Consider the following 22478-nt stretch of genomic DNA (forward strand, 5'->3'; position numbering starts at 1 on the left):
GAAAGCACGAGATTATGGTGTTTGAGGGGTTCGGGGGTCTCCCCTGGGGAAACATTTTACGATTTAGAATGGCAGAGATGAGTTTTTACGATGCATTTTGTTGAATTTGCGAGCGCCGAAACCGCGAGATTTTGGTGTTTGGGGGTTCGGGGGTCTCCCCCGAGGAAAGAAATTAAGATTTAGAATGGCTGAGATGAGTTTTATGATGTATTTGATTTATTTGTGAGTACCGATCTTAATTTTTCGATTTAAAGTTACCTGCATTTAGAAATGATAATTGTGAGTTCGTCATACCATTATGCAACTCGGCTCGATTTGAACATACCGGATTCACACCATCGGCGCATTGTTGTGTAACTCAAAATAATAATGAATTGAAGACATATAAACAGATTAATTTTTTAATAAGCATTTTTTTAAATAGTATAATCCATTGATGGACATTTTTAGTCTAGTTCGTGTGTATTGAATTTTCATTATTAAAGGTTTGAACATTACGTGCTTGAACGGTTTAGGAAACGCGCCGCGCAGTGGAAAATTTTCTGAAATGAAGTACAAAAATGTGCATGAATACCTTTTTTTCTTTCAAATGTGCATTTTTAGAACATTTCACTCGGCGAAAATGGGGGGGGGGGGGGGGGGGGGGGCAAAAAGACCCCCCCCCCCCCCCCCCCTCCGTCCGGCAATTTACGTTGTTACATAGATTATCTACATACATACGGCCATAGATGGTTGTCTGCTATTTTGCTCAAACAGAAAGGCTTATATGAAAATAAGAATAGCCTATTTCGCATGAATATCATAAGACCACCTTTTAATGGGCCACCTTTCAATTCCCACTAAAAAGCTTGCGGACATGACGTCATAATTGCGGCACGTGTTTCTATAGCAACGGCAATGCAACACACAGAACAGCTGGAAAAGTGACGCGAAATCTTGGCCGACGACGTCTTCAAGTACAAAATCAGGTAGGCTCTGTATTTAATCTACTCGACTGTAGCTCTACACACAGTGGTATTTTATCATTTCATTGTACTATTTGTATGGCCCCGCATGATGACCAGGGCAGGTTAGCTATATTGTATAGGCCTAGTTATTGGGATATGTCATATTAGACATCTTTCATTTTGCCCGACACGGAGTACGGACACCGACACCAACACGGACTTCCGAAATTTGGGGGCCTTCACGAAATGTAAAAAAGACAACATTGTAACAAATACGTTATAAATAGAATATACTTGTCGTGTCGTATCTTTTAAAGTTAGACATTATTGCTGGAAGTAGTTTTAAGTTTTAAATGGTATCATTTTCTCTCATTTTATAATGTCAGGTTACACTGAAAATCAATCAAATGTAAACTCAATTAATATAGGCGGTACTAATTATACATATTCGTATACATCTAATCATTTGATTGACTCTGCTTAAAATCAGGGGATGCAATCACATTTCGTGTCTTTAAAACATACTTCAGGTATAATTCGGTACATTTTTGTTGATATATTTCAAGGACGTAGATGAATATACAAATATGTACGTTCTTAATATTTTGAAATAAATTGAATACTGCTTGCAACTTCTATATAACTTTAAATGTGTGATTACTTTCAAATTTGTTAATTGTGTTCATTGTTTAAGTTTATTAATTATACAATTTTGATACGATATGCTTGTTTCGCACCTCATAAATGGTCGTCTGCTACAGCACTGTCCTGTCTCTATGCACGTGAAAGCTGACCTACCTGTGTCATATACTAGAGTGCATATCCAGACCGATATCGTATAGTTTTCATTTGATACACAGGCTTTTGATTATTGATATACGGACGACCTCTATATGTGTACCCAGTATTACACATATAGAGGTACCGGTGTCCGTACATCTACAGAGTCGAAAGCCTGTGTATCAATAGTGACAGTGCATGGCCGGTAACAATTTCTGATCTTATTTGTTTGGTTTAAATACATAAATTTTCAAAGGTGAAATTGATTAGTGGCTTTGGAAGATAAAACGTAATGAGCGGCAAAGGTCCTCAAGATTTCTGACATCCTTGATTTTAATTATATAATTTATTATTTAAAGACTTACCCGAAATAAAAAGAAATAATTGAACACATTACACATGCTTTCGCATAGTAAATACATATCGAAGGTTACCATGTGCGCACATTTCATTTAAACGATTGGACGAGTTACGCAATGCATTATGGATACATACTGTACATAGATACATGTAGGTACGTATTTTTTTCCATTTCTTTATATATTAATTTCATATGTTAAAATCATTTCTATTGGTTAAATCGTGGAGATTATTTTCCATCGACCGAAAGAATTGTACGTCAAGTATTATGACTTCCTAATACAGAACATTTTCGCTGGGAATTTTAAAAGCGGCGCCATCATTGGCCAACTGAATTATTGGATAAGATATCGATGTGCCACAACTCGATTTTTTAATAGTAAATAAAATCACGGAAATTTATGCTAATTTGGCACCTGATTGAGTTATCTGAATTAAATTATAATAATTATTCTATTATATATATATGTTCGGATAAACATGAAAAAGGAAGGCGAGTTTAATTTGTTGAATTTGTTTTTGAGACAGCTCCCGAATTTTGGAAGTCCGTGTCGGTGTCGGTGTCCGTACTCCGTGTCGGGCAAAATGAATGATGTCTATTACCCATATATGCTAGTCCGTATATATTGTTTTGCTTATATTAAGTTTATATATGACCAATTAATATTGTATTGGACGGTAGATACTATAGTATGCTTATTGAACACTTCGAAATAGTCGTGTCGGTCCCGTCCAAACCCCATGTTCATATGTACGCGCGTCCTGTCGCGTCAGACATTGTACACTTATATGTACATTTGTATAATAAAGGAGAGGAACAGTATTTGTTTGGCGTGTCTATTTTTGCGAATGGCACTTTTTGATTGGAGTCGCGACTATAATTTCGTTTTTTACATAAGGAAAAAATCAGGAAAATGTAACTGAGCATGAAATATGCATACCAATTTAGAAACTTGATTGCACGTGTTTCAAAGTCAGTCAGTGTAACAAATGATGCGACTAATGCCTGTTTTCTATTTTATCTTACTGTTATTCTTGATACTTCAGATTTTATTCGTGGATTTGAGAACTAATAAATGTTTCTCCGATTAGCGACTACCAGACTAATTAGCGACGTAATTTAATCCGATGAACCAATTGGAGTTACCTCCCTTTATTTGTTACATTACATGTGAGGTTTCAGTCGGTATCTTAAAATGTAAGCTGTATTTTGGCGAAGGTAAAGAAAGGCAAAATAGCAATAGAGGCTTGCCAATTTCTCTTTCTGACCCGAGCCAAAAATACCGCTTCTATTTTCAGACACTGACCATATATACTTTTTATCCTACAACATTCATAAAAAAATCATCTTTTAGCTGAATGATATACCTTTTGTCTTTCTGTCCCGAGCCAAAATACAGTTTATATCTTAAGACACTGCAACATTACAAAATGCACAAATTATTTTTGTATTTAGCAATATTACATTGATAAACATATTCGTAGCACAAGGTTCATCAAACATGTCCGACTTTTAAACAATGGATCAACCAATAGGAGGTCCATGGAATTGGCGCATGGAAAAATTGATATTGCCCAAAATGTAGTCGAAAATCTAATATTCTAAGTTTAGTTATTATTACTGGAAAATAGAATGGTTGCAAATCATTTGTTACTGTAGGTACTTTGTGCTGAATTCTTGAAATACATGCATTCACAAAAATGTTACATACTATATTATTTTTAGCGTTTCAATTCCGTAGCCAGAAAATTCCAACCCACCAGAGTGCCCTTAGAGCCATTATAGACGTTTTTAAAAGGAGTCTAGATCAAAAATCGGTAAAATTCGTATTCTACATGTTACTACATAATATTTACAGTTTGCACTGACATGGACTCAATAATCATGCTTTCTAGTATTATCATTATCAGTGTATATTTACATTTAATTGTCACTTCTACTATATAAACTAACCAAGGCAAAGTGAAGTATATGACGGTATAACTGCATGACACCCAAAACGTGACTATTATGACGTCACTATTGTTGACGTGGTAACGTCAACTGATCACCGCCAAAATGGTGTTCCATCTCGTGGATTAAATCGTCGTTGACAAACGGTTTTCCTGGTCTAGCTTAACAGTTTACTGCTTAAATAATGATAGCACAACACGTGCGGCGATTCTATCGTTACGTGAATAGTCGATGGCGTAGCAACGTGGGGTCATGACCCAACTTTTAGTGGGAACATATGAATTACTCGAATCAGTTGTTCAATCGAATTCGTTGACGATGACGGAAGAGAAGAAAAAACAAGGGTAGAATTATATTTTAATAAAAAAAAATATGCAACTGCCGGGAGAATAAATTATATTCATTTACGTAAAAAACTGTAAATATAAGGAATAGATTTTTATTTTGTTGAGGTTATGAGGGTATAATGATAATGGAGCACGTGTAAATTATGTAACCCCGCCGAGGTTATGAGGGTATAATGATAATGGAGCCCGTGTAAATTTTATGTAACCCGGCGTCGCCGGGGTTACATAATTTACACGTATTCCATTATCATTATACCCTCATAACCTCAACAAAATAAAAATCTATTCCTTAAATATACACTATACTATATACTCAATATATTTAGACCCACCAGTAGTACTCTGTCACTTTTTCAGAAACGATGGACGATGCTGAAAGAGCCGAGATGATCAAACGACTGTCCTCCCAAAACAGTAGATCAACACCAACGCTACTGTTCAAGAGGACGAGGGGTGTCGTGGTAGGTCTAGGCCGTTAAAAAGGATGGGAGAAGGAATAGTATAGATCAAAACTCGTTAATGTTTATGATCGAGATGGAAAAGAGATTTAGCCCCTTAATGTTCGCGAATAGGCTTCGCCCACATGGCCTTGATACAAATTTCTAACCATGTAAACATAGATTTACCGTTTCTTGGAAATTCGTGCCAAATTCTGTTGCCTCTCCCATAGATGTTAAGTAGCTGGGATTGTTTATGAAATGATCAGAATGGCAGGAATGGCTCTTGAAGTGACAGGGTAAGTACATGTAAAATGGTTTTTGAAGTGACCGGGCGGGCAAGGATGGTTCTTTGAGTGATCAGGTTGGCAGGGATGATTTATGAAATGGCAAGGAAGGTATGGAAAGTTTTCGAAGAGCCTAGGTAGGTAAGAATAGTCATTGAAGTGCCCAGTTCATAGGGATGGCTCTGGAAGTAGCAAGAGAGGAAATGATAGTTCTTGAAGTGGCTCAGTACGCAGATATGATTATTGTTTTTCTTGGTTATGGAGGTAAGTATATTTCTGGAAATTGTTGGGCAGGCCCGATAGGCAAGGATTGATCTCGATTTAGTCGGGTAGACAGGAGTTGGCCCAGGAGGCGGGTGTGGTTCTGGAAGTAGCCGGGTACCGGTAGGTAGCGGTAGTTTTTTAAGTAGCAGGGTACCGGTGGTTAGGGGTTAGTTTTTGAAGTGGTGGGGTTGGCAGGATTTGTTCTTAATGTGGCCAGAAACATGTGGTTACGGATAGTCCTTGTAAGGAAGAATAGCCCTCCAACTTCTACAAAAGGTAAATACAGATAGCTCTTAAAGTAAATGTGGAAAGATCACAGCCTAAAGTACAAATTAAAGCTGAGGTTGAATTTTCATATTGGCCTAGTAAATATTTACATTTCAGAAACAACAAGAGCCTGTCTGTCCGGTGGACATAAAGGGTCCGGAACTAGCAGATAGAATCAACGACTGGTTGACATATGTCAGACACGATATGGAGGAGAAACTAAGAACAGCTGAGGAAACAAAGAAAGGACACATACAATCCAACGGCGATCCGGATGTTGTTTTAGTTTGCGTATATGACCACAAACAGGAAATAAGCAAAAATAATCGATCGGATATATCATATCGCAGTGGTAACCAGCCGATGTCAAAGGTCAACGGGATGGGAACGAGGTACACTGATCAAAGAGACTCCGAGTATCAGTGGAAAGGCAATGGTTCTGAGACCGGTAAAGGACTGGTATTGCGTACAGGTCCCGTCGAATACGAATCGAGTCAGCGTCAAGCAAACGCATGGGCAAGACAGCTAAATACAGAATTCAAAAGGCTCAGTAAGGACAGTCAAACACAAAATCAAAGTTTCAACCAGACAAATATTCATTGCAAACCTCCAACAGATAGACACCAAAGTCTCGAACTGAACAACACCACCACCACCAACAACAACAGCATCAACCACACAAACATCAGCAACATATAGTTTCGAGATTGAGATTGTTTATATAGCGTTGTCTCTATATTTGTATGTAGTTGACTGAATCACATCATCCAGTTTTATTAGATTTGTGTAAAGTTAGTATGGATAATTGTGTAAAACTGACAAGTATCATAAACGGGATGAAAGCTGATTAATTCCTGCGATGACGCTACTTCCATATCTGGATAGATTCCATATTGTAATGCATGTGTCACTTTAATGTTTTACAGTTTGATGTCGTTTTTAATGTTGACAATCTTCATGCATATCATGATTTAATTGAAAGAAAGGTACATGAACCTACATAATCTACTGATCTTGATCTGACGCGAGTCCGAATTATTCTGCCGTTCCATCGCTGTTTATATTTGCATTGAGCCGTTGATCAAGGCCTATAAACAAGGACGATAGAACGACAGAATAATTAAGACTACTGTGATGCGCTAATGTACTATTCGGTACCATCACTAATCAGTTATATATTACGATACATACAACAATGCATGTAGTATTATAACCTTGAAAATTGATTTTCATACATCTACAGTAGATGTGGTGCACTATATAAAGTAATTTTGATTTAATCTTTATTTTGAAGATTTTTCGAGAAGATATTGCTTTTAAGATATTGTGAAGTATTAGATATATACAGTCATTATATAGTTATAGTTTTAATGCTAATTTTGTGTTATCGAAAAGATAACTTTTGTTTTATTAATATTAATAACCTTTTTATTATGTTAACCGTAATCTTGTGGTATTGAGAAACGGAATTTGTCGTAAGTGTTTTAACACAGGTTTATTTCAGTTTGGGTTTCTGTAGGTGTGATGCGTACATTAGGATAATACTGATTTTAAAATTTATTTTTTGTTTTCAAAATTTCTTTTCTGCATCCTTTATAGAATGCATCAGATAATAATCACGTTTTGTATTTAAAATTTTATCTGGTGATATCAATATTCATTTTAGATGTGATGGTAAATTAACCATATATTTGCGTTATCGAGAAGAGAACAACGTCATAAGTAATCATCTATGGTAATTAGTACTGGTAAATTTCATTTCCATGGTTGACTGGTCTTCTGTTGAAAGAAGTCGATTCGAGATCAACCCTTCTGATTTTGAAACTCGAACGAATGAAAACAATGATGATCTGAAATACAAATCTCCAGCAAGCCTTAATCTGATGGTTGTGCTTTAAGATCATCAATAGGCATTAAAGTTCTTAGCTAAAGAGTCCGTTTTAGAACGGGTTAGTATTGTTTATTAAAAAACTGTAAGCAATGTTCTGAAACCGGATTTATACCGAACTGAATTTTGTTTTATGCTTCTTAATTTTCTATGTCTTGCATGATTCGATTTTTCGCTATTATCAAATTTAAAAAAAAAACTTCAAGTGGACTTGCTATCCTAAATTTTCATCGACTTCACCTCTGACATCTTTACTTATAATTGTTATCCACCCTAGCTAGCGTAAACTGTCCTTATCAAACGATGGTAATTCACAATACGTAAATAATGCGGAGTCGCACGGATTTAACAATTCACAAGTAACAAATAACCCATACGCTAATCATACCCGATAACGTTTGTGCGGGACTAGTATCTCCAGTGGTGATGGAAGGTAACTCTTTGTAATCTTCCCGCTGAAATGACGTTATCCCGCGATAACGTCATTTGACGTCATTCCATCACCAATAGAAACAATAGTCCAGCACAAACGTTATCGGGTATCACGTGGTACGTGAATGAGTCCCGCCCCGATGGCATCATTGCACAAGTAAGGCAAAGTTAAGTTACTTACTGTAAATTTACTTATTTTAGCGCAATCGAATTTTAGCACTAACTTGATTATGACAATATTAGCACACTTGATAAATGCATGCATGTATAGTCACAATATGTTTTTAATTATAAGAAATTATAAAGAATGCAATTAGCACACATTGAAAGACAAAGGAATTCAAGCAAAATTCGTCAAAATCTTATCACCCCCAAAAACGTTCGTTTACAGTATATATACTTAGCGCCCAAACTACCATGCCTGTAGTTGTGAAGTCGATGAGAAGATTCCTCGTTCAGAGTACCTTTTTGTATTACTACATAGCCGGATATTTTCGCTGGTCAATATTTTCGCGATTTGAACTAAAACCGAGTTAAAATAATTTTATCGTTATTCAATTGTTGCCAAGTTGGCTTTAAGATTATAAATTCGCGATTCAAATTTTTGCGATCATAGAAATATCCCGCGAAATATCATACCCGCAAAAATAACCGGCTCCGGTATTTAAACTGCTTCATTCTCATTTCAAGAGAAATTGTTTGCTTATGGACAGGAACTGAATACGACACAGAATCAGCAAAGATAACATTCTTGTAAAAAGGAACACAAATAGAACGACAATGTATACGTTAACATACTTTTAATGATAAAAACAAAATGATAAGTTTGAAAATACGAAAACAGTCTCGCACTTCATAACACTTTCATGATATGAAATTAATAGCGGTGAAAACAAATGAAATCAATGAGAAATGAATATACATGTATTACATAATTTGCCATATTAGGCACACTGCATCATCCAGTCACAAAACATGTCAGAAATATGTTTAACATTATGGTACTTGATTAAAACAATAAAAACAAGTGTTTTAAGCTTAGTTAAAATATTAATCAAATACACGTTCTTATTCCGAAACGAAAATGAATACGTTCACAAGGTGTGTCAAAGAGATATATAGCAATATGAACCAACGTTATTACGAAGAAAATGATCTTGTTCAAAGTCAGTCATACCTTATCAACACAATGGATTTCAATATAAGGTTTGAGAAATTTAAGTGGTATGAATTTGTGTACATGTATTACCGAAAATTATTCATATTTCCTTTGAAAAAAAACTAAAAACAAACTCACTCCAAATTGCCATTTGAAGTAACATAATGTATACAACCGTCCAATTTCAGTACTAACTATCTAGTTTCTGTCGTATCGAACCTTCCTGATAATTTTCCTCTCTGCTTTGTTCGTTCTGTAGGATTCAAGAGTTGGCCGATTTCCGGAACTGTTTGATCGGACTTTAACGGTGTTTCTTCCGACTTGTCCCTGTAGACCAGTCAAGCCATTCTAAATAAAATTAAGAAAGTGAAAAAATCAAGTTTAAAAATCGGAATAAATGTGGTCGTTTTGCTGTAAAACTCGCTAGGTATACGGCTATTGTTGGGGTTTTGTCTCTGTCATTTTCGCCATTGGAATAAATAATTGACGGTCTTGAAGAAGGACAAAATAAAAGTAGCTTCAAATAATGCTATAATTTGAATACATACTAGTAACAGAAAAATTTCTTTATAGAAATGGCGCTACTTTTTAGTCAGTTATTTAGTTTATATTACAAGTATATTTATTACAAATGGACTGCTTTGGTAACATGCATGCCTATGCGAGGTATTGAAATACATGTAAAAATCTTCGCCCGAAATATATGCATCAGGGCATAAGTGCTCACAATGCTTTCCTTCTAACTTTTTAGAAGTAATCCTTTTTAACGACAGACCGGTATGATATGACTATCACTGGATATTCAGCATTCCGCTTAATACTACCAAACGAACAGGTAATAAACTCACCTTTCCACTAAACCGTTTGACGTTAGTTGGTTTAAGCCTGTGGAAATCGCTGACAGCTTTTTTGAAGTTTCCTCGTCTTTCATACTGACGGGTAATTTTCCCTGCACTTTTGGACACCTTTGCGCGGGAGAGCGCTCTGAATATACCACGCCCAACAATGAAAGCCCCACGTGCTGCGAGCGGGATCCATCTTTTTGTCCTACCCCCGGATACAGCACTTTTAATGATTTGTTTGCCAACCTCGATATCTGAAGAAAAAATAAATGTATACTGTATAACGTATATGCTGTGTAGAATCTTTGTTCTACATAAAATTGTTTTCGTTATTACCGTTGAACTATTATTTTTAATAAGAGTAAATACAGTGATATTATTGGAATCGCCGTTCCAATACAACAACACGAATATGTCAACCTACTAAATACTTTAAAAACACCAAACCATGAAGAAAGCACTCACGAACATTTTATGTTATATAGTATTAGTACTCTATATAATTTAACATGATTCCTATCCTATACAACATACCTGAAATGCAATTTTACATTGGTAATGATTTTCATGTTTGCTTTAGGTGTTAAATACAACGGGGAAGAAAACTTTCTTATTTAAAGTCACCTGGGCATTGCTACATAACGACATACACTATAGGATCTAACTTTGAGATGATTAATTTGTTGAATGTTAACGTTGCGATTTTTCTCGTGTTATAAATGTACTTTACAAAGCGTAATTGTTTTTATTTATATAACTGATACAGACAACAGTGTTACAAAGGTGTACACAAAGTGAGCTGTGCCTTCTATCTCGTTCTATCTCTAGGTAATGGTATAATCCACATGTCTATATAACAGGGTTTTTTCTTGCAACCTTGGTGGTCATTATTTTTGGATATGTTCACATAATTAGTTCGCTATCGTTATAATGTTGCCCAGCTCCAGTGGACGATAGATGTCTTCAAGAAAATGTTTCACAGAGAAAATATTTTAAGTATACAATTTTTGTGTGGTATTCTGCGCTGTGAGACAAACAAAACTAAACAAATTCCCAAAACGTATTCTTCACCTTCATTTTGCCTACATGAAGACTTTCTAAAATGACAATAAAGCTGAATTAACATTAAAAATGAAAGCCAAGCATGATTTGGAGCTATTGTAAATAATCCAAACTGAAGCACACTCACCTAGCTCCCCTTTAAACTTTTCATCCAAAGCTGCTAAGAAATCTTCCAAATCTTCTTCGGACAGCTGAGTGACGTCAACATTTTCGATGATCAGACTATCCGAGCCCACTTGCTGCGGAGAAGTAGACGTAACTTCAGTACTCCCGTCACTTGTACCCAAAACAGCTCCATAGGTAAGTGGGCAATGTTGTCCCAGTACAGCCAGGATCAGCGAGACTTGTAGAGCCAACAACATTTTCTATGTGTCTTCTGCCTGAAACAAGTGATGATTTCCGTCGATGTTTCGGTTTGATTTGCAGCATTCCGTTTTATCATTTATATAGCTTATATGCCAGGAATTTTACTTTCTGTGTTTCGAAGAATACACCTTACTCCTGTAAAAAGTCCACGGAAATCCCGCTGGTATTTTATAATCAATTGAGGTTTTAGCCGTTTTGACATTCTACGTTCTGTTTTCCCCGTCCCTGTCAGTTCATGATGGATTTGCGGTTAATCAAGAGTTCATTCTCAACAACAGAGCATTACGATAAAGCACACATTAACGTTTCACACCAGACAGGTAAAATGTATGTGTCAATTACCATACGTAATGAGCAGAGTGACAGACAAGTTAAAACGACACAAATTTTCTTTTTGATATACGTTACAGAAAATCAAAGCAACAAAAATTTCCTAAATTATACACTTAAGGTATACTACCTAGATAGGTATATTTTCCCCTCAAATACACCGTACAAGTCATGCTTTTTTAAACTTTTGACCTGAAATATACATTTGATGTGATATGCATTATAAACGTATAACGCGACAAAATCTACCTAAGATATACATTTTTACATGATTTATAAATACATAATATATGTAATATTTGAGAAAACAAAACATAACTGTCTATACTTAATCAAAAGGTTGTGCTGAAACATCTATTTTACTGTATGGATAATAATATGTCTACTGACATCTAAATTATCCCATTTTGAAGAAGATTTTAGCAGAATTTTAATTCAGAAGATACTTTATCGAACATATGTTTATCTCATTACTAACATGATTGATTAAGTATAAGAGCAACGCTGGAATTCATTAACACACATTTAAAAGGTACTTTCGGAATCGCCTTAAATGAGGCAAAGTTCCAAATAACGCTTAAAGAGGGGAATGCAAAGCAGACAATAGAGGTGATTGGTTAGTATGCTATGATACCATGGTATGGTCTAGTAGCAGGGGAAGGTACATGTAGGAGCCCCCAGATAACGACCAATGGCCTGAAGTACCGTTAGTAACTGCCATGCGTCAGTTACAAACTTTTGAGAAAGATGAAGTAACAATTCGTTGGAAACCACCTTAACCACTTGTACCAGTGTGTCGAAAGAATAACATTGTTTTGAATATCTTAGCAAATGTTAACATCACTTGATATTTTCTGTGGTAATTTGCTATACAAACTGATGACCAACGAATAATTAAAGTTTCAACCACATTCATAACTTAAATGCATTTAAAAACACTGAAATGAGTCCCAGCTTATTTTTTTATTACTTTAGCATTTACCGCAAGGTCCTTTTCCTAGATGTTTTTGGGATCATGAAATTAAACGTTTTGACTGGTCCTCTGAATAAGCCATTTAACAAAACATGTAAAACAAAAAAAAACCTAGCGAAGGATTTTAATTCGCCTCATAAAAAACGATATTCATTTCGAACATTTAATACCGTGATATATAACGCAATGACTTAGGTGTCAGCAATACGTAATACAGTATACAAGTGTATGTACATCGTTTTAATGTTTTATTATTATTCTACGTTGGGTCTGTTGTTAATGGATTCAAGGAAGCAATATAGAGGGTCGTGACGTGTACTTCATTACATTGCATATATTAATTAGGATTCATCCAGAATTAATTGCATGTTTCTATTTTAAAGCGGTTATGTAACTCAATGTAACTATACGGAATATTTAAGCGAAACATATTCTAAGAACAGAAGCAGTGATCAATTACATAAATGTAATGAATATTTGGTTTTCCGAAAATGGAAAGAAAATATCAAGTCTGAAAAAATATTAATATTTCTGTTTTTGTCAACGAAATTGACTTATCTCGTTGTTCAAGTCAACCTACAGCCAATAAAAAAATACTTATTGAAACTGAATTTATTTAGAGTTTAATAGTAGTGACTTTCACGTCGAGAAATCTTTAATCAATATTTATCACTTTAAAACTGTATAACATGAAATAATCGTTGTGTAGAAACCTCCGTTGTTTTTCATGGTTCTTGTGAAACCACGAATATAATTCAGCGAATTCTGTTTTTTTATATATATATATTATTTTCACTATTGTTCCATCGACTAACCACCAATATTTCTATCCACGAAATTACATCAAATATCTAAACCACGAAAGAAATTTCACTTAAATATTTCATGCAAAATTTCTGCATTGTATGTATGCCATTCCGAAACATGATTTTGCGTTTAAAAACTGGTTATTTGTGCAACATTGATAAGTAAAAATGAAGAGTAAGCTTGAAAAATTCTTTTTACATTTATATCTTTAAAACTGAAAGGCTAATCTGGTATACGAATTTGACCAGCTGTGTCACTTATTACAGCCAAAAAGAAGAATACTGATACTATGTTATAACTTACATATGTTACATCAACTTTCTAATGTAATTTTAACACAACGTCTATAACTTTTAAGAGTTAATACGACATTTAGTAGCATGTACATATTCAAAATTGAGAACCGTTTGGGATTACGTAAATGTCTATATATACGGTATATCTAACTTCATTGGATTTCCATTATGCGTTTGACAGAAATATATAAACCAGTTTTGTTTTCTATACAATTTTAATGTGTTGTCTTTTGATGCCTTTCTTAAATATAATTTCATTCGAAAAGAAAAGGACAAATGCGTCATATAGATTAGTTGACTTGTGACCATTCAATCTTGCTATACCAAAGTAAGTGAAGTAGAGCTTTGAATGATACTGTAGTATTGCATTTTCAACTAGAGCAGTGGTACTGTTATGATAGTGTTCCTCTTTTAGCGAGCTTCGCAAGGAAACAAGGTGAAAAGGGATGTTTTAGATATGTTCAACATCGGCATGCTGGAAAAATTCCTTTAGAAAATGAAAACAATAAATGAATTATTTCACACATGTTTCGCCTTGCGTTTAAAGGCCCACTACCTTTCCGAAACGGCTTTCAATTTTTAAAATGGGAATGTAAAACAAGATCGATAATTTTGTAGAGTCTTCAAAAATTATTAACTTACCGTTAATACTACATTTATCATCACCTTCTGAACGATTTGATTAAAATAAATAAAACGTTTATTTTCATAACGCGGGTCGTCTTATGTTTCCCGCCTTCGTCCTAAATACCGCGCGGTAGTTGACTATCACTGCGCCAGACGGCAAAACAGCGAATTAACTCTCCACTGTTTTCATGTATTACGCAGGAAATCTTGCATATGTTTGTTGTCGTTACCTTATTTTAGGTCATCGGTATGCATTTTCTGATGTTATTAATGTTTTTAAGTAACCTTTATATTTTGCTCCGGAAAGGTAATGGGCCTTTAAGAGTAATGAAAGGTTGTTACACCACTTTTATTTTAAAAATTCTATATTTGTGTGGTACGCATTGAAATTTCTGGCGTTATGCTTTAAATAAAATTGTCTTATTTAAAGTTTGCTGATAGATGTGTCACAAGGATTTTAGTGCTTTCTATAATAATACAATATTGTAAAACAAAGGACAGTGAACGCGTATAATTTTAACGGACAGATGGATGTGTATATTTATTTCAGACACTACATTTGACATTGCTATACAAATTTCCTTGATTTTATTGTTGTTGGATTAACCGCGGTATTTATATCTGCTTGTCACATAAAGTTAATTGAGTAATTGTATTAAGTACACGGGGCAACTAGGTGGTATGACACTTAGCCTCAGGGCAATGGACACGCCAATTAAATATAATTAGCCTACCCGCCTGACCAGTAAATTTAGAGCAGTAAATGTCAGGTGTTTATCTGTTGTATTTCATTTAAGCTTTTGTTTATACTCTATAAGAGCAGTGACGGCCACCAAAGTGCTAGTGTAATAAAAGACCGTCAAAAGAAATCATTACGGATCCTTGTTTCTTTTCCGAAATCAACATTTTGTATAACAAGTGAAAAAAAATCCTTGTTATAGATGCATAAATGCAGCACTTAATCGAAAATTAGCTGTTATATTTCAATAGAAGAGACTTGAGAGCCGAGTAAGGATGGAAGTAAAATAATACATGTGTATGGCCGAATGGCACGTGATTCAACAATAAAACATAGGAGGAAATTTGAATTTAAAAGTGAGACGTGCATACTATTATTTAACCAATTCATTAAACACTTAATGCACTTATGTACAATGTAGCATCGCTCACTGCAGAGATTGCTAAAATATGCGTGACGTCAACAGTTCTAACAAAAGCGTCCTCCCTCATGACGTCATTGTGGTCATGAATATCATTAATTATATGAACGTAACTACTTATTGTGTTTTTGTTTGTTTTCGTGTAATAATACATGCGTTTTGTTTTCGTCACATACTTTGTCAGGCGAAATGAAAATGTATTCTTATTCTGTGTTTAATAAAAGTGCTCACAAACCTCTGTATCAATATTTCGTCAAATACTGAATAGTACTCAGAAAATAAAGCAATCTTTTTTATTAGAGTCTGTATTGATATAATAATTGATTCAACGATTATTATTGGGTATGACATGCATAGGGTGTAAAACGGTAACCACTTATTGTCAGCAATCAGTTCGAAATCCCAGGAAACGATTATTTAAATTATTCACGCTATAAGTCGGCTAGGCAATGCAAGTTTATTAGGGGTTGGACAAAAATATTAACAATTGAAATTAGTTAAGTGATTTACTGCCTCTTGTCACATGAAAGTCCATCCGAATTCCTCCATGGCAAGATCTCGTTTAGGATTCCAATGCAAAATGGCCGCCATTCTTACGAATTAAATAAAAGTGACATAGAATTACGCTTGAGGAGTCCATTTCTACTTAAACTAATTTGAGGATTCATAATCGACTAAAATCTTAATTCGACAGATCTGCTTTCGTTTTTTAAGTTGGCGTCTTTTAAAGGCATTTCTCGCGATATCTTTCGGTGGCCATTTTGAATTTGAAGAGAAAATGAGTTTTATTCACAGTGGGATTCGAGTGGACTTTTAATGTTTTGTGCCTCTTTGTATTGTACTACCTCTGTTACTATTTTTGTCCAACCTAAGTTGATCGTTGCCTGGCTTAAATTTACACACTGACGTACATGTATACGCTAGTTGAAAATATGTTTTTATTATTATAACTTTTTAGTTAAGTTTTAAAGAAAATTTTGTCTGAATTCTTATTAGAAATGAAGCACTGACAATGAGGCATTGCCATATACTTGAGCATAAAGAGTCTGTCGTACACCGTATTTTGAAGATATATGATAGATTTAATGTATTTATTTATCTATCCTTGCGGTGGTTGAATAGGTGGTGGTTTAAGAGTTCTGAATTGGGAATTGCTCCAGTCAATTTTTGTAGCTTTAATTCCGACCCAATATGGTAGAATATAATCCTCTCTATTAAACTTATAATGGTTATGTGGGATCCAGTCGTAATGCACCACGGTCCCTTTGCTAAGAAAGCCCGCCCACCATCCGTAAGTTCCTGTAGAAATGATCACGTGATTTGTCATTGACAATAGTGCCATGTCAACGTAGCGGTCATTATTCTTTCCGGAAAACACTGATGTCCCCGTGCCATTTATTATATTAGCTGTGCACCAGGTCCTTGCCTCGGTATCGGGATTGGTCGCTACTATAAATAACACTTTTGGATAACGACTCAGGAAATATTGCTTGGCACTTTCTATATAAGGTTTGTCCGCCATTGGGCGGCGCTCGTGCACATAATCGCCTCTTCTTATATGAATTCCTACGGTTGTCACAGATTTGAAATCGTCGTTAGGGTAACTAGTTTTAACCAAATGGGCAATAATTTTCTCCACGGTATCACGAATAGACTTTCTCCATGTAAATTGCTGTCTAAGATCATCGAACGAATTTGCAAAATATTTCCATGACTGCAGATACCCATTTAGTCTAACGAATTTATCCGTCCTTTTGATGTTAAATCTGTTGTAATATCTTGGCTTTGCCTGATTGAAGGACCTTTGACCCCCTCTGCAGTACTGTGATTTTGACTTTTTTGGTTTAGGAATCCCTTCAAAGGGACCATATATATATTCCCCATTATTGAGGGCTAGTGTCATATTGAAATCGTACGCAACACCGTAACAGGTAGCGTACAGGAACATGAGGTTGCCGAGTCTTGGGCCATAACCATTGCAGATATATCTGTTTGTATCTTGCCGAATAGCAATACCAACTTCAAACTTTGGAATTTTGCGCTGCAAGTTTTCAATCGTGAAAGCTTCTGCACTTCCTGGAGGTGGATGTGGAGATCTAGATAAAGCTGATGGCTGCGTAGGTTTTACATCCGGTTCAACATGATTATTCCTAATCACGCTATTCCTGGTACTTGTAGAGCTTATATCAACTGATGTAATAGGCTTTCTTTGGATCTCCACAATGTCTTCGTTTGTGTCGTCCTCATTGGAGAGGGTTATTTCCATCGGGATGGGTTCGGCTTTCGAGCCGAAAGACGTGATGGATCCAGAATAACTTGTGATAATAAATCCAAATGAAAATCCAATGACAAGCAGAAGGGCTACCCCGTAGTTATTGTTAATCAGGTTGGTAGGTGAGCGTCCTGAAACATAGAAAATATGACACTTTCTCAACATGAAAGATAGTTAAATTATCATCTTACTTCGCTTGTTGCTATATAACTGTTGGCTGACATTTAGCTGTTCCGATTGGTTGAACACCGCGAACATGTCTTACGTAAATGCAATGTAAACCTGAGAGCGATGATTACCTGTTCAGAGGTTAATATCGCAATTGTCGGTAAGCGGGCTATAAATAGAAGCGTGGATTTACCCATTACTTTCGCATGTTTAACCAATCAAATAAGGACATTACCGATTATCGGCCATTAGCCAACAATTTCTGTTTTCTTATAAAAAAATCATAGTAAGGATGCTTAAAAGAAACGGAGGAAAAAGATAATGTCTCCCTCGTTCTTCGGTCTCATAAAATATTCCATTTGTCAGGTTTAAGAAATCTTTATAATAATCCCCAAAAAGGCAATATTTGTATGATATTGACTCTAAATATAAGCAATAATAAAACAAATGTACGTAAGTTTGAGAGGTAATAGCTCGATATAGTCAAGGCTTATTACATAAAACTTACGTACGGAAGGACTTCAGTGAGAAGCGCTTACTGCAGCCATCCCAAACATACAAGGCAGGCCGCGTCCTAAATAGTATTGGATGTTAATAGCACGTAAACCTAGCTAGTAACCTAACCGTACCTAAGTGGTGCTGAAAATAAAGCTTGTGCAAGTATTGCTAGGAGACCACTGATCCGACACCGTTCAATGGTCGAATAAAACGTCAAAATATTGGATGAGAAAATTATCTTATTCAATGCTCTAAAATCTACATTAATGTTATTCCTTTAGAACTTCTGAGTTGACAAGCATACTTTGTATCGCTTTCTAACAGCTAAATACGTACCATTTCCTTCATCGGTATACTCCCTTATCCTGACTTTCTTCGACACTTTTGTACCTAGAGAAGAAATACAAATACTCTTATTTAGAAAGAGAGTGTTCAGTATCCATTGGTATTGTTGAGAGAAATCAAATCTTTGACCTGATGTAGCAGGGAAATGCAATAAGTTTCCTGACTTGACGCTACCCAAATTGGTACACTTTTTGAAGATAATTGTTAAAATTTTCTTACGTGTTGTGCTTGAATCCAGATTTTTCTTTTTACATTCCACAAATAAATGCCTTCAGCTTTAATTTCATGATTTGTTTACTTGTCAGCAGTGCATATATTGATAAATAGAGAACTTTGAAGCATGCCCGGTCCAGCCCTGTGTTTCAGCAGGTTTGAGTACCCAAAATGGTACATCTCCTAAATTTGATTTGATTGATTAATGTCTAGACATGATAAAAAATGATTGAATTAGTTTAAGGAAAGTTCAAACACATTTTTCATTTGATTAAAGCCACATATATGTCAAAAATATCCCATTCAGCAATTGTTTTCTGTGTTATAAAATATATGGTGTTTTTAAGGTTGTCACACGACGTCGATTCCCGGATTTTTTTTCATAATTTCATTATATCCGTGTTTAAATAGAGCAATAGGAAAAAGGAAGAATATGACATATTAAAATTGACACAGTCACTGTTAATCACCTTCATTTTTGTTCAGGACAGTTATTATCAGTTTAGATTGTAAAATATATTAAAAAGTGTACCAATTTGGGTAGCGTCACGTTAGACCTTTTAATTGATACAGTAGTGAAGAATTTTACTGTCTCCGAAGAATCTACATTTTTGTAATTATATCTCTGAATACATCACAGGCAAATGTTCCTTTTTGAAACGTATTATGCTAACCTGTTTGTTGTTCTTGTATATAGAGTACATTTATATACAATGTAGTAATGCTCTTATTTTTAATGCTGATATTCTTGCAATAGGAATACATAATAACTATATTTTTTTGACATGGGGAACACAATCGCACTTTAGATTAGACCCAGTACCATTTTGACAGCACTGGACAATATAAGATATCAAAACGAACTTTACGTCTCTTTATCATATTATACCCTTGTTGTGTTTTACATGTTTTATTGTTACCTGACTCTCTATATAAATGTAAATGAAGTAATTTCGACTACTTTCCCTAGAAATTGCTACAAAATCATTTCATATGTACAAATCCTCAGAAAATATTGACCGGTCAATATTAGGACTGTTGACCGGCTGAGAATGTTTGCACGCGCTTAATTGTTGACGTCACGAAAACGAGAGCGCCCGCGCCAAATTTTCAGTTGTCGCGCCGCCTTTGAGATCGACAGTTATGACGGACGTAAAATGGCGTCAAAAACAGAACGGTTTGACGAAATTTCCTATCAAGGAATTTTGGATCTGATTGAAAACAGAGATTTAAAGTAGACAATCTCAAGACTGGACATGAAACGAAGGCTGTGAAGAATTAATACGTGATGTTAGTCCTTATCAGAGCGCTACCGGTAAGTATGAAATGTCGAGATGTACATATCTCTGATCGGCTCTTTCGACTTTGTACATTGTAAAAAACAATATGTTCAATATATAAATAAGTACTACATGTCCTGATAACGAGTGAGTAAGTAATAATTATTTAAATTTAAACATTCCGGGATACATATTCCTGAAATTCTAAAGGTTGTCCTAGTACATGTACATGTATATGTTTACATTACATGTATAAAAGTACGATTTCCAGGTACGTGTATTTAGTAAGTCAATCTATTTAATGAATCAGACAACAATATTTTGGTCATTTTTTCAGATCTATTCAATGATATCACAAACATGGGCCTGGTGGCATTAACGGACAGCCAGGAGAATATGTTAGTCCAAGAGCTTGAGATTCCGTCAGCAAATGCCAATTCCAACACGATGTCCGACTATCAGCTACCCCAATTCAACAAGACTTTATCGGGGAGACGTAACGTTCGAATGTTAATTACACAGTTGTTGTTTCATGCCTTATCAGTCAACAGTCAAAACTCTTTTCCCGAGGAGTTGGGACCAACCTGAGAAACTGTTTCCCTGGGTCTGCGGCCTCGGGAAACAGGTTGGTCCCAACACCTCGGGAAAAGAGTTTTGACTGTTGACTGATAAGGCATGAAACAACTGTATAATACTGATACCACCGTTGTTTGTTTGTTTATTTATGTTAAACGGCCTTTCGGCAGTCAGAGTCATTTAGGGCAAAACTTAAAAAAATAACATAAAAAAACCGGCGGTGTTCCTCCGCTGGTAATGAGTACGGACAATACAAATAATGCACAACTAACATACTATGTATGTACACGTAGTTAATCACAAACAAAGCACAAAAGTAATAAAATGGTCAGTAGAACATATCACAATTTCAACAATATACCTCGGAATCGGTATGTATGCAAGCTCTGAAAAGTCCCCGGTCATTATACAATATATCAAAATAGTCAAATTATAAAATACGAATTCGAATAACTTACCTTTCTTCGCTGGTTTCTTAAGGCTTATCATCATTTTTTGGCTATGTTTTGTATATATATATCGATATTTAGCTCTGTTTTACATCACCAACATCATAAGTGTGTGTGACATCAGACATCCATTCTTTCTATTTACAACAAGTCTATCCCCGACATACTACTATACGTACCCTACACTTAACAGTGCGGACCACTGAACATTATCGATACAAATGTACATATATGTATACACACACACATAAAGCGATATCGACGGTCAATGCAAGATTTAAAACAAAGCATTTTTTTTCTAATAAATCTGTGAAGTGGAACTGGGTTTAGATTCAATTTAGTGATAAAATAGCCGTACGTATTACATGCATTTATATATAGAACAACATTGGTCATGTGGAGGTTTTTTTTTAACATTTATACATGTACTCGGCTAATCTCATTTATACCGTATGATATTTGATTGCCATCTTTCAAGTTCATTTATTGAAGTGAAAATAATATACCGGTATATGGTATTAAACCCATTTGTCCAATAACATTAAGTAATGTACAATGTACACTATTTCATATCAGTTGTAGCATAGATAAGATCTTCATTGTACTCGGACTACTACAAAGGTGGTGTTCGAGCTAATGTTAAAAATCCCATAGAAACTGCCCACAGCCCAATTTTCTTGAAACTTTGCATATTGAAAGTACTACTAGTTGTCCCTTTAAAATGACACTTCTTTATTCTTTTGTGATTTTAAAAAGGCCCAAAGGGCCTGAATTCTTTGTAGTCATTTTCATTAAAACTACCTGCACAAACATGCCAAAAAAGGTTAGCCTTTGTTAAATATTCTACATTTTTCATTAATAAATCATTTGAGTAGATTGTATTCTTTATATTCAAGTCATTTCTTTTAGATTTTTAACGGAAAATTTTGTTTGAAATAATATTTTTTACGAAAAAGTAACACTTTTTGCAAAAACGAAAAGGAAACATTGCTCTTTGTCATCTCATTTCACCCTGTTACTGGTTTTGTCCACAATTTTACCCCCATTTAAAAATACTCCCATGACATTTTCTGTCTATGTGTAAATTAGGTT

At 35.1% G+C, this 22478-nt stretch overlaps 3 protein-coding genes across 3 annotated transcripts; 1 reads left to right on the forward strand and 2 right to left on the reverse strand.

Annotated features, from left to right (window-relative positions):
* The first annotated feature begins 838 nt into the window (after nt 1–838).
* Nucleotides 839–8044, forward strand: LOC138315250 (uncharacterized). Its single transcript, XM_069256127.1, has 3 exons — nt 839–968; nt 4746–4849; nt 5761–8044. Exons 2-3 carry the CDS (start codon nt 4751–4753, stop codon nt 6340–6342), a joined length of 681 nt encoding a protein of 226 aa, XP_069112228.1. The 5' UTR covers nt 839–968; nt 4746–4750; the 3' UTR covers nt 6343–8044.
* Nucleotides 8045–8746: 702 nt separating this feature from the next.
* On the reverse strand, nt 8747–11531 carry LOC138315251 (uncharacterized). Its single transcript, XM_069256128.1, has 3 exons — nt 11154–11531; nt 9971–10218; nt 8747–9470 (listed from the first exon to the last, which is right to left on the reverse strand). Exons 1-3 carry the CDS (start codon nt 11386–11388, stop codon nt 9321–9323), a joined length of 633 nt encoding a protein of 210 aa, XP_069112229.1. The 5' UTR covers nt 11389–11531; the 3' UTR covers nt 8747–9320.
* Nucleotides 11532–16368: 4837 nt separating this feature from the next.
* On the reverse strand, nt 16369–21592 carry LOC138315252 (galactoside alpha-(1,2)-fucosyltransferase 2-like). Its single transcript, XM_069256129.1, has 3 exons — nt 21396–21592; nt 18860–18913; nt 16369–17988 (listed from the first exon to the last, which is right to left on the reverse strand). The coding sequence occupies exons 1-3, from the start codon at nt 21427–21429 to the stop codon at nt 16685–16687; spliced, it is 1392 nt and encodes a 463-aa protein (XP_069112230.1). The 5' UTR covers nt 21430–21592; the 3' UTR covers nt 16369–16684.
* Nucleotides 21593–22478: the final 886 nt, after the last annotated feature.

The sequence above is a fragment of the Argopecten irradians genome, chromosome 2 (assembly GCF_041381155.1).
Source record: "Argopecten irradians isolate NY chromosome 2, Ai_NY, whole genome shotgun sequence".
Lineage (NCBI taxonomy): Eukaryota > Metazoa > Mollusca > Bivalvia > Pectinida > Pectinidae > Argopecten > Argopecten irradians.

Coding starts and splice junctions, on each gene's coding strand:
- LOC138315250 (XM_069256127.1), top strand. CDS start 4,751: ATGGACGATGCTGAAAGAGCCGAGATGATCAAACGACTGTCCTCCCAA. Junction 4,850..5,760: donor AGAGGACGAGGGGTGTCGTG/GTAGGTCTAGGC, acceptor TTTACATTTCAG/AAACAACAAGAGCCTGTCTG.
- LOC138315251 (XM_069256128.1), bottom strand. CDS start 11,388: ATGTTGTTGGCTCTACAAGTCTCGCTGATCCTGGCTGTACTGGGACAA. Junction 10,219..11,153: donor AAAGTTTAAAGGGGAGCTAG/GTGAGTGTGCTT, acceptor TTTTTTCTTCAG/ATATCGAGGTTGGCAAACAA. Junction 9,471..9,970: donor TCAAACGGTTTAGTGGAAAG/GTGAGTTTATTA, acceptor AATTTTATTTAG/AATGGCTTGACTGGTCTACA.
- LOC138315252 (XM_069256129.1), bottom strand. CDS start 21,429: ATGATGATAAGCCTTAAGAAACCAGCGAAGAAAG. Junction 18,914..21,395: donor TAAGAAACCAGCGAAGAAAG/GTAAGTTATTCG, acceptor TTTCTTCTCTAG/GTACAAAAGTGTCGAAGAAA. Junction 17,989..18,859: donor GTATACCGATGAAGGAAATG/GTACGTATTTAG, acceptor TCTATGTTTCAG/GACGCTCACCTACCAACCTG.